General features: G+C 36.2%; 1 protein-coding gene across 1 annotated transcript in view; it reads right to left on the reverse strand.

The window, feature by feature from the left end:
• TBC1D5 (TBC1 domain family member 5) overlaps nucleotides 1–12,862 on the reverse strand; it is a 533,564-nt gene that overhangs the window by 24,835 nt on the left and 495,867 nt on the right. The window contains exon 20 of the mRNA XM_060248746.1: nucleotides 5,422–5,521. Within this exon, the coding sequence (XP_060104729.1) occupies nucleotides 5,422–5,521 (100 nt within the window). The remainder of the gene's footprint in view (nucleotides 1–5,421; nucleotides 5,522–12,862) is intronic.

Genomic DNA, 12,862 nt, shown 5'->3' on the forward strand with positions numbered 1-12,862 from the left:
GTGAGCCGCCCTGAGCCTGCTTTGGTGGGGTAGGGTGGGAAATAAATCAAATAAAATGAAATGAAGGAATTCAAATCAGTTCACATCTAGTTCACATCTAGTTTCAAAAGTGAGTTTTGTTTCCGGACATAGGGGCGGGTAAACGATTTATCGAGCCAATATTCGCTCGCTCATTCACTGGCACAGTGATATCACTTGCAGGGGGCTTTGGGAGGGAAGCGGTGGTGAGCTTCTGACAAGTCGCCAACGATGGAGCGTTCAAACAGAGAAATTCTGCTCAGGAACCGTCAGAAGAATTTTGTTCCAGATTTAAAACAGTATCAAATGAGTCCACTCCCCAGTCGTCTCAACGCGAGACTCGAACGAGCTAACCACCATTCGCAGATGCTGAAGTTTGGACAACCGCTTAAAATCCGACATGCTTCCGGACTCCACTCATGCCCGTAGCGGGATTTTCTGAACGTCTGACCTCACCCCTGGATTATTTTCTTCTCAGTGGCTTTCTAATTTCTAAAGTGGTAGACTGTTGTATTAGGATATGTTATTTCTGATCATTCCCGTTTCACTGATAATCGGTCTGGGAGAAACTGATCTAAAATCTCACTGGGAACTAAATACATTTCTGCTCCATGAAGAAGCCTTTCAAAATAAAATAGAGATTTATATCAAGGATTCTCTACTTACATTACACAATAAATTACCTGGTCCATCTTATGGGATACCTGAGAGGTTTCATGATTGCTTACACTTCCTAAAGAAAACATCAATGTAATGGGTACAATATACTAGAAAACAAATTATAAGATATCACAACTGCTTATACCAACCCCACCTCTGAAAATTACAACACTATGATAAAATTCAGATATTTAATTAACAAATTGCTGCCATCACAGGCTGAGTTTATGCTGACCTATATTAAGCAAAACTATTGGGAATTATGAAAAAAAGCTGGCAGTTCCCTTTACGCACTCAGAGACTGAACCAATGCTCAAGAAAATGAAAAATGGTACATTGGTTTGTCCCTCTTCTCTCTTATTTTTGTTAAGTAATCTTTATTGGTTAAGATGTTTTATTTATTGTTGTATGTTTATTTCTTATTTCGTTGTATTTGAATGGTTAATTTTATTAGGATATATGTAATCTTTGTATTATTTTATGATATGCTTGTATCAAGAATTCTCTCTAATAAATCAGTTATTAACTGTGAAAAAAAAATAAAGACGTCAGTAATGAATGGATATAGTGTCTGATGTAGGTTGCAGAAGATGCTCAAAACTCTGGCATCTTGCCAAAATCAATGTTTGACACATCTATCATGATCTTCCCCAAAACGGCAAAAGACTCACTTCTTTGCTCTAGCTATAGGCCAATATCCTTAATAAACATCTATGAAACAATCCTTACAAGAGTCCTTGCAATACACCTCAAATCTGTAGTGCTCCATCCAAATAAAGTAGGATTTGTACTGAGAAGACAGGGTGCTCACCACATCTGACATAAAATCAATGCTATAAGAAACATTTTATTAATGTAAAAGAGATTTTTCTCAGAGCCTCTCCAAATTTTTTTTTCTCTCTCTCTCAGGCCTTAAAAAAAGCAAAAGGCCCACCCACCCCAAATTTTCCACTTTTTAAATTCTTTACATCTCTACCATTACCATGGTTTTTATGTCATCACTGGGCAAGCCAGATGACTGAGTCTATACAGATTATTAAACCACCCCAGGAAGACCTTATTCAGCCTACAAAACTTGGTTGTATGGACTCTGGACAATCCTGCTGAGTAAATATGAAGAACTTGTTACACATGACATATGAGTTTAAGTGTCTAAGTGCCAAAAGATTATCCGTATCCACCCTCTATGTCATACTGCCAAGTGGAATTGAGGGATCTTTTTTTTTTTTTTTTACTACACTTTCACTCACCACTTAGCAGGATGACACACACAAGCAGTTTACCAAATAGACACAAGCATACCATGCTGAAGTACTTCTCTATAAAATGACGATTTGTATCAACCTAGAACCTTCCATTCAGCGCTAAATATATGAAAGTCCCTATAGGTTAATCACAGTTTGGCAGATATTCTGAATCATTGGTTTTACTTAGCAGTTATAAAAGGTATATTCTTCTGAAAGTATAAGAGTCAATGAAGTTCCTTTATAATTAATGGAAGAAATGCAATCAAAGTTCTTTGGACCCATTATAATTGTCTAACTGCAAAATCTAAAGTCTTCCCACATTAATCAATCTTCGCCACAAGAACCAATTTATCATTCTTGCACATGCTGTATTTATATTATTCAAGGCACAGCATTCATTTCCATAGTAACATAGAAGCAGGTCCCAGATATATAATTATGTTGTCATTGTGTGGTACAGCAAAAGAAGTGGATGAACACTTAATGAGGAAGCTTTTGTATAAACACACAAACAAAAATTACTGCTCTAACTCATCTTTTCCTCCTTCATGTTCCAGGAAACAGAATTATAATTTTGGCAGCCTCTGGATCAAATCCATGGTTACAAATTGGCATGTTTGAGTAGAATTAGTATGTTGTCATCATGTAAAGACATGAAAAATTGGACATATTTTAAAAAATGAATAATCTTGTTTACTGATCTGACACTCAGTAACTTTACCAAAATTACCATAAGTTCACCGGATTCATTTTTTATCTAGCTATGAAATACTAGATAAAAAATGAATCCGGTGAATTTATGGTAATTTTGGTAAAGTTACTGAGTGTCAGATCAGTAAACAAGATTATAGCTGCTTAAGCATTTTGAAATGTGCCAGATTGGAAATGCAATGTAAAGATATTGCATATCATTGATCAACAGCCCTTATAACTTATCTTGGTTAACATATTTTAATATTATTTCACGATAGTTCCAAGAAAAGTTCTATAATTGCAAATGGCTTCAGTACTCACACCTATGTATCATTTTTCGAATTCATCTCCTACCCACATTATGTGAAGCAATGACAACATGATTGACCAGAAGGCAGAAAGGTAACTTATGCTGCAGTAAGAGCAGTTACACACCTTGTGCAGTGTACAGTACATTTCCTAAATTCTGTTGTAGGTCACAAAAATATCACCCATGGTTTATGTTCAGCTCTCCTAATATCTGTCCAGGGTCATAAGAACAAGTGTGCATGAAAAAACCATTACAAATACACAAATATAGTGTAAACAGTATTGATCTGAGGTCTAAGAGCTGATAAAAGCTCTGACGCAAAATGTTCATCATAGGCCTTCTCTGTGTCAGCAGCCTTCTGAATGTGAAACTGTCAGAGAGCATTTAGTGATAAAACGTTTCAACAAGCCTTGCAGTATTAAAACAGATAAGTGAAAAATCAACTGTATTCCCAACAGTTTTTCCAAACAGTATTTTGACCATATGTTTATTCTTTAACATCTACAATGGATAGAAAACCATTGTTACATAAAATAGGAGATCAATAAATTCATATAAATTGCTAAACCTGCAGCAAGGTTTGGACCTTCAATCATATAATTAGATGATTTGCTCAAGATCGTTTTTTAGATGGACATGGACAAATTTAATGATGAACATCAAAGCATTTGACAAATAAAATAACTAGGGAAAGATAGCAATCCCTAGTGGATGGCAGGAATACCAACTGGATACCATTTGTAGTCAAGAGTTTCAATAAGTAATGATCCTCTATATTAAAAAAACCTTTAGATTCAAATTCCAATCTAATCATTCCAATTGTTCAGCCTTCCAGTTTCTTTCTTGGACTTAGCAGTTTCAAGAAGAAAAGTGTTGTCTGAATATGAACTCTTAATAATAAGTGGAAGGCCCTATTTAACAACATCTAAGAAGTACGATTGAATTAAATATCCCAGTTAATGTGAGTTATAAATATGAATGGCATAAGGATTTAGTAGATGCATTAAGTGATGAAAAATTGGACTTATATATATATATATATATAACTACAGGTGTGCATTTGGCATAAACTGAGCCAAAAAGTACCCAGAAAATATCTTACCAATATTTTGGGGTAATTATTGGGTATGATTTAAGTCAAATACAGATTCAGAGAGTCTGATTTGCTACCGGTATAGCTGAGCCTGTATAGAAATGGAATGTTTTGTTTTTGCTTTTATTCTGGTATATTAAGATATACTGAAGACAAACCAGTTCCAGTCAAGGTGGCATGGACCTCTCAGTTCCTGCTGCCCCAGCTGATCCTCTTTTACAGCTCTGAGCTGCAAGAGAGGATCAGCTGGGGCAACAGGAGCTAAGAACTCTGCACTGCAAGAAGACCCAACAGCTGTAGGAGAAGCCAAGCCAGCCCCAGGGTTCGGCTGGCTTTTTAAAAAATTCAGCATTTTTCTTCTCATGTCTATTGGAGCTGAAAAAAAAGTGGGATTTCTGAAAAATCCTGGATCCAAATACCATTCTGATATTGGGATTTAGTAGTTTTCAGAAATACCAAATTTGTGGGGACGGAGGTGCAATGGACACAAACTGAAACTATGTTTATTTCTTTTTTGCATACCCCTATATATAACATATATTTCCCACTAAGCTTAGGGAGACTTGCTTTAAAATGTAAATCATTGGTATTTATGGCTCTGTAGATTATAAAAAATGAAAAGGCAGATACTAAGGGAATGCTACTTCTGTACAGGAAACACATCAAATCTCATTCACATGTGGTGGACCTGCTGTTGGGCAAAATGTTTTTGGGAAATGACACAAAATGTGGTAGAAGGAATCTGGAAGAGATGAATACCATTAAAACCAGAAATATTTCTTTTTTAAATTATGTAAGAATTGTGCCAAAGATATTTGAAGATACAATCTTATAACAACTGCACACACAGTTTATGTGAGACACTGAAAAAACAACTCTACCAATTAAAGGGGAATGACTGATAAAAATCTATGACCGTTTTTGCACACAGCTCACCTCGCAGTCACAATCCTGTTCCCTCCGCAGCGTCTGGTCGGATTTCTGTGCCAAAGTTACAGGAAGTGCCGCAGCTTTTGCGTAGCAAACATAAACCGCTAAAACTCAGTTTACGTTTGTACGCAAAAGCCGCGGTACTTCCTGTAACCAGGTAAGCTGTGTGTGAAAACGGTCTATGATATATTAAAAATGATAAAACTAGTGGCATGACAACAGGGCAAAGCGATAAAAAAACTGGAATGAAATTAGACTTGATACCTTTAAGTAACTTCTTAGAGAAAGATGTTTGTCTGTTTAGTTAAAGATAGTATCATTGTATTAAAACAAATGTAACATTGAAGTTATATTTTGTTGTTTGGAAGAAATGCTTTCCTGGGATTAAGCTCCATTGAATAGACCTGAATAGTCTCCTGAGTAGACCTGCTAAGGATTGCTCTCTCTTAACATATAGAAATTCTTTTTACCCAGATGTGTGTTCATCATCTTTGCACAGTACTTGCACATGGCCTCCAATTCATTCAGTTGTCCTTGGAGAAATGAAATTTGGGTCTCCAGTTCTTCTTCCTGAAATTAAGAAGGAAATATTTAAAAGCCTTGCTTAACAATAATATAACAACACTGACACACCAAAAACTCACAAGGATTTATAACACTACTTTCCAAATTGATAAGTGGATATGGTTTTCATACAAAAAGCTAAAAACCTTCTATCAAATCTGTACTGTTTCTCCTATTTTCACCGTAGCTGACAATGATCCAGCAGATTCTTTAATGCAACATCATCCAAAAAATTTGATACCATTAGTCTTAGGACAATCCTAAGCAGAGTCACGCACTTCTAAGACTATTGACTTCAATGGACTGAGAAGATGTAACTCTGTTTAGGATGGCATAGTCAATTTTCTCCAACTTCTTACACGTGTATCCACACCACCAACATATGAATTCTTTACTGCTTTCTGTCAGCTTTTCAGGATAATTCAACTAGAACATCCTCTACACAACTTTTTGGTTCATAGAACCCCTTTGATCAATGAGATACATCAGTTTACAGAGATACTCACCTGAGAAATGTTTGCAGGGGCTTGCTCCACCAAAAGGCATTTATGAAGCTGCCCATGTCAACAGGCATACTTCAGGGTACTACTAGAGCACAGAAAACTGTGTGTTGTTATGACTATTTTAAATCACAGGGTAGTGGTGAGGGAATGTCATTTGGATTTTCTGTCTCAGCTCTAAAATATCTTAATCCCTTTCTATGTCTGCATTCATTTCATACATTAAATTGTAAGGTCACCACATGTTTTGAGTCTGCACCAGATATTATGACACTTATTCTTCATCTTTGCCAGATTATCCATCATCTGTGCTTTGTTACAATGTACAGATGGATGTGAATGTAAAGTGTGTTATATTTGGTATTCACTATTCAGTGGCATTAAATTGACTACAGCTTTCTTAGCTATTAAGCTGTCAGCTTACTAACTTACCCTGCATACTTCTAATGCTTTTCCATTGGCCTCACAAATTCTGTGGAAATAGGACAGCAGAGTATTTCTAATGCCACACACACACATTTTGATGGTCAGATCTTTTTTAAAAAATCAACTTTCATTTGTATTTGCATAGAATTCTAAATTTAGATGAGATCAAGCAAATGGAAAGGTCTGGGGTCGTTTTGTAGAAAAATAGGTGGTGGAGCTCATTAGCATAACTCATTAGGATATGCCCCCCCCACCAAAAGCAACCCGATGCAGGAAAGGAGAGCCCTGAGCGAACAAGGCCTGTTAGGACTGGCTAGAGATCCAGCCAGCCCAAGCAGGTCTCGCTTGCCTGGGGCTCTTCTGTGCCACCCCCCCCCCCAAACAAAAGGCCAGCAAGCCACCCACTGCACAAAATCACATAAATGGAGAAAGGGTGGCATGGGCTTCTTCAGGGGTAAATGAGGGCTGTTGGGGGCATGGCAAAGCCCCAGTGGCTAGCTGGCTGCCCACTCTACTAATCCAGGGATTGTTATGCAGCTGCACCTACTATTCAATAGACAAGGTAGGTGGGGAGGAACCCTCAGAAAGGTTCAGGAACCACGCTCTTGTGAATCTGAGGCCTGGGAAAGATGATTCTAGTCTTTAGCTCTAGTCCAGAGAAATGCGAAGAAGATGGGGGGAAAGCCGACAGGAGATGAAATGTCTCTGGTTCGGGAGGACTCGTCTCAAAGAGATGAAGGGTTAGCTGCTATTTTTCTACCGCGTAACAGACCAGAGTTGTCCACTGTGAAGGCGACAAACAAATCAACTTTCATTTGTATTTGCATAGAATTCTAAATTTAGATGAGATCAAGCAAATGGAAAGGTCTGGGGTCGTTTTGTAGAAAAATAGGTGGTGGAGCTCATTAGCATAACTCATTAGGATATGCCCCCCCCCACCAAAAGCAACCCGATGCAGGAAAGGAGAGCCCTGAGCGAACAAGGCCTGTTGGGACTGGCTAGAGATCCAGCCAGCCCAAGCAGGTCTCGCTTGCCTGGGGCTCTTCTGTGCCACCCCCCCCCCCCAAACAAAAGGCCAGCAAGCCACCCACTGCACAAAATCACATAAATGGAGAAAGGGTGGCATGGGCTTCTTCAGGGGTAAATGAGGGCTGTTGGGGGCATGGCAAAGCCCCAGTGGCTAGCTGGCTGCCCACTCTACTAATCCAGGGATTGTTATGCAGCTGCACCTACTATTCAATAGACAAGGTAGGTGGGGAGGAACCCTCAGAAAGGTTCAGGAACCACGCTCTTGTGAATCTGAGGCCTGGGAAAGATGATTCTAGTCTTTAGCTCTAGTCCAGAGAAATGCGAAGAAGATGGGGGGAAAGCCGACAGGAGATGAAATGTCTCTGGTTCGGGAGGACTCATCTCAAAGAGATGAAGGGTTAGCTGCTATTTTTCTACCGGGTAACAGACCAGAGTTGTCCACTGTGAAGGCGACAAACAAATCAACTTTCATTTGTATTTGCATAGAATTCTAAATTTAGATGAGATCAAGCAAATGGAAAGGTCTGGGGTCGTTTTGTAGAAAAATAGGTGGTGGAGCTCATTAGCATAACTCATTAGGATATGCCCCCCCCCACCAAAAGCAACCCGATGCAGGAAAGGAGAGCCCTGAGCGAACAAGGCCTGTTAGGACTGGCTAGAGATCCAGCCAGCCCAAGCAGGTCTCGCTTGCCTGGGGCTCTTCTGTGCCACCCCCCCCCCCCAAACAAAAGGCCAGCAAGCCACCCACTGCACAAAATCACATAAATGGAGAAAGGGTGGCATGGGCTTCTTCAGGGGTAAATGAGGGCTGTTGGGGGCATGGCAAAGCCCCAGTGGCTAGCTGGCTGCTCACTCTACTAATCCAGGGATTGTTATGCAGCTGCATATGTGATTGTTATGTTTGTGAGCTAAGAACTGACAGTAAGTCATGTAAAGCTTTTGGATATCAGTTTCTATAATTGGCAAGAAATAGAAGTATCAGCTAAAGAAGAATTTAGGACCTTTTGACCAAAATACACTAGGTTTGAAAATAAAACTTATTAGTTTGACAAAAACAATCTAAGTGAACAGCTGAAGAATAACTACAACACTGCTACTTAGCACTCTATGTCAAACATTGTTAGAAAGGCTTGCTAGCAGACATGAAAACACAAGGAAGCAAAACCATTTTGAAATAACTAAAAAGGGTGCAACGTCAACTTCCAAGATCTCTGTACTGATCAAAAAAAGGGGAGGTATTACTTCTGGGAAGCTCATTTATAGAATGTACCTCCCATGCATTTAGAACTCCAGATATCTCTGAAATCTTTAACCGCTGAATCAAATTAAAAAATGGATTATGAGAATACAGGGTGAACTCATTCTATGCTAAGAAGAATAAATTACCAAGAGATGTGGTGATAAGGTTTGTGACACGAGATATGGTTGGAAAGATTATGAGCAAAAACTTTGAAAAAGACTAATGGTTGAAGACAGCAGAATAAGAATAATGAAAGAGCTGCCAAGGAAGGTTATAACTGACAGAAGACTATACAAAAAAATTAACAGACAAGCTATGAGACAATGAAACAAGGTACAGATGGATATTACCAGGAGGTTTGAGTTTTGAACATCAAGGAAACAGGATTACAATTACAAGCACTCAAGAACTAGTAAGGTTTTTTGAAGAGCATAAAGAATTTGGGGTTACAGAATAAAGTAAAGAATCATGATGGATTACAAATTAATATCTTGGAATGTAAACGGAATAATTCACCACAAAAAAAGGCAACATTTCATTGGATTAAGAAACAAAACTGTAATATAATTTGTTTACAAGAAGTACATATAAAACAGAAGGTTTATAAATTTTGTGGAACAAACAACTAGGATTGGAATTTTTTTCGTTGGCTAAACAGAAAAAAAGGCATGCTTTTTTATATTAAACAAGAATTGAATCCAAAATTGATCTTTAAAGATGATGAAGGCAGATGCATAGCAGTGGAAATAATGTTGAATGAAAAAAAAGCGTTGCTATTGGGAGTGTATGCACAAATGGAGCAAAAGATTCTTTCTTTAAAGACATTATGCAACAGCTTGATCAAGTGGCATATGAACAAATCATGATAATGGGAGATTTTAATGGTACAGTTAAAAATATACTGGACAGATCTGGGGAAAAAAAATAATAAGGAAAATTGCCAAAGTCATTTTTTGAATTAATTAAACAAGAAAGTTTGGAGGATATATGGAGGAAGTTTAACCCTGATGTGCGGGACTATACTTTTTTTTCAGCAAGACACAACACTTTTTCAAGAACTGACATGTTGTGGAGTACAAAAAATTTGGGTCTCATAACAAAAAAAATAGAGATTCTGCCCAAGGTAGGAGCAGATCATAATCCATTAATGTAGTTAACTAAGCCAGTTAAAAAGATGAGGAGGTGGAGAGTTAAATGAGGACTTACTACAGAATAAAGAAATAGTGGCATCTCTAGAAAAAGAATCTAAAGACTTCTTTCAAATAAACGATAATGAGGACATTGAATTTCAAATGGTATGGGATGCATATAAAGCAGTGATGAGAGAGGTATCTTGATTACATTAAATAATAAAGATAAAAGAACAAAAGAAAAACAAATGTTGGACATTCAAAATGAAATAAAGAAAAAGGAAACAGAATTAGACCTGGGAAGAAGAAAATCAAGAGGGAGATTACAATATTACAAACACAAATGAGACATTTATTAAATAAAGAATTGGAATGGAATTTGAAAAGACTGCAACAGAAATCCTTTAAAGAAGCAAATAAACCTGGAAAATATTTGGCTTGGCAAATGAAAAAAAAAAGCGGGAGAATAAAATTATTAATAAAATAATAGTTGGAGGAAAAGAGATTGTGGATCAAGAAAGAATTAAAAGAGAATTTTTTAACTACTACGCCAAATTGTTTAAAGGTTTAAAAATAAATAAAGAAAAGATGGAAGTATATTTACAAAAAGTTAATGTAAATCCCATTACAGAAAATATGGTGAAGGTCCTGAATGAACCAATAGAAAAATGTGAGATTGAAGCAGCAATAAATTCAATGAAAATGGGAAAGGTACCCGGTCCAGTTGGATATACAGTAAAGTTTTTTAAAGTCCTCAAGGAGGAGTTAGTACCCAAACTTCAAAAATTGATGAACATTATAAGAATGGAGGGGAAAATACCAAATACATGGAAGGAAGCAGTAATTTCATTGATTTCAAAAGAAGATAGAGATGCCACAAATGTAAAAAATTATAGACCAATTTCATTGTTAAATAATGACTATAAAATATATACACGAATACTAGCAAGCAGGATTTCTTCCTAGGAGACAAATAAGAGACAATATGAGAACTGTTGTAGATATTGTAGAGTACTACGAAAGACATCCAGAAAAAGAGGTTGCATTATTCTTTGCAGATGCAGAGAAAGCTTTTGATAATGTGAACTGGGACTTTATGTTTGTGGTAATTGAAAAATTGAGATTGGGAGAAAATTTTATAAGAATGGTGAAGGTGATATATACTGAATAACATGCAAGACTTTGTGTAAATGCAGATTTGACAGAAAATATGATAATTAGCAAAGGAACAAGACAAGGCTGCCCTCTTTCTCCATTGTTATTCGTAATGACTTTAGAAATCTTGCTGATGCAAATTCAAGAAGACAAAGAAATAGAAGGTTTGAAATTGATAGGTTTTTCATATAAATATAGAGCATTTGCAGATGATGTAATGTTTATTAATGAAAATCTGATGCGTAACACCATTGTTGCTTTGTAAAATACAAGAATAAGGAGAACTGGTGGGATTTTATATAAATAAAGACAAATTGAAAATCTTATGTAAAAATATGTCAATTGCTAAACAAAAAGAATTACAAAGTCTAACAGAATGTGAAATTACTTCTAAAGTAAAATATCTAGGTGTGGAAATTACAATGAAAAATATTGATTTATATAAAAACAACTATGAAAAGCTTTGGCGTAAAATTGATGAAGATATGTTAAAGTGGAACAAGCTCAATCTATCATTGTTAGGCAGAATAGCCACAATCAAAATGAACATTCTACCAAGAATTATGTATTTGTTTTAAACAATCCCAATAGTGAAGGACAGTAAACAATTTAAGAAATGGCAAAGGAAAATTTCAGAATTTGTATGGGCCGGGAAGAAACCAAGAATCAAAATGAAAATTTTAATAGATGCAAAAGAAAGAGGAGGATTTCAATTACCAGATTTAAAGTTATACCACGAAGCAATATGTTTGGTATGGGTAAAATAATGGGTGACATTATTAAATAAAAAACTTTTAGTATTGGAAGGACATGGAAATATATTTGGTTGGCACACATATATGTATTATGGATGGTTTTTTCTGTCATCACTATATGAAGAAATTTGTTAAATACGTGGATAAAATATAAAAAATATGGAGATGAAACGAAGCTGTTGTGGATTGTGCCAACAGAAGTAATAAAACTATCTCCTGTGATGGTTGAAGAAAAGTGGTTACCGTATAGTCAACTGCTAAAAATACAAGGTGGTAAGATAGAATTAAAAATGGCTGAAGAATTAAATAACAAATATGATTGGTTTCAAATGCAACAAATTAAGAGCTTGGTGGAAAAAGATATTAAAAATGAAGGAATAAGAAAAGAGCGAACTGAGCTGGAAAAAGTTCTGCTTGGAGATAATGATAAGTTAATTTCAAGAATATATAAATTACTATTGAAATGGTCTACAGTAGATGAAGTAGTAAAATCACAAATGATAAAGTGGGCAATTAATATAAAGAAATACAAATGGAATCATGGGAATACTTATGGAAGAACTCTATGAAGATATTGACATGCTATAATATTAAAGAAAATTGTTTTAAAATGATGTACAGATGGTATATGACACCCAAAAAACTAACAAAAATGAACAATAAGGTGTCAGATCTATGTTGGAAATGTAAAAAAACACGAGGGTTCTTTCTATCATATGAGGTGGACTTGTGAAAAAGCAAAACAGTTTTGGCAAATGATTCAACAAGAGATTTCAAAAATTTAGGGATATGAGTTCAAGAAAACTCCAGAAACTTTTTTATTGGGATAAGAAATGGAAAATTTTCCAAAACAAGACGGAACAATAATTTGGTACTTACTTTCAGCTGCTAGGACATTGTAAGCGCAGTTGTGGAAGCAAGATAAATTACCAGAAAAATGGGACTGGATTTTAAAAGTTATGTCCTGGAGTGAAATGGATAAACTTACAAGAATTTTAAAAGACTATGTTGGAGAGTTTTAAAATGGAGTATGAGAAGTTCAGAATATATGTGGAAAAAGAATGGAAAATAAAGGGATATTGGGTGATTTTTGATAATAATTGAATGATGAA

Source organism: Heteronotia binoei, chromosome 10 (assembly GCF_032191835.1).
Source record: "Heteronotia binoei isolate CCM8104 ecotype False Entrance Well chromosome 10, APGP_CSIRO_Hbin_v1, whole genome shotgun sequence".
NCBI lineage: Eukaryota > Metazoa > Chordata > Lepidosauria > Squamata > Gekkonidae > Heteronotia > Heteronotia binoei.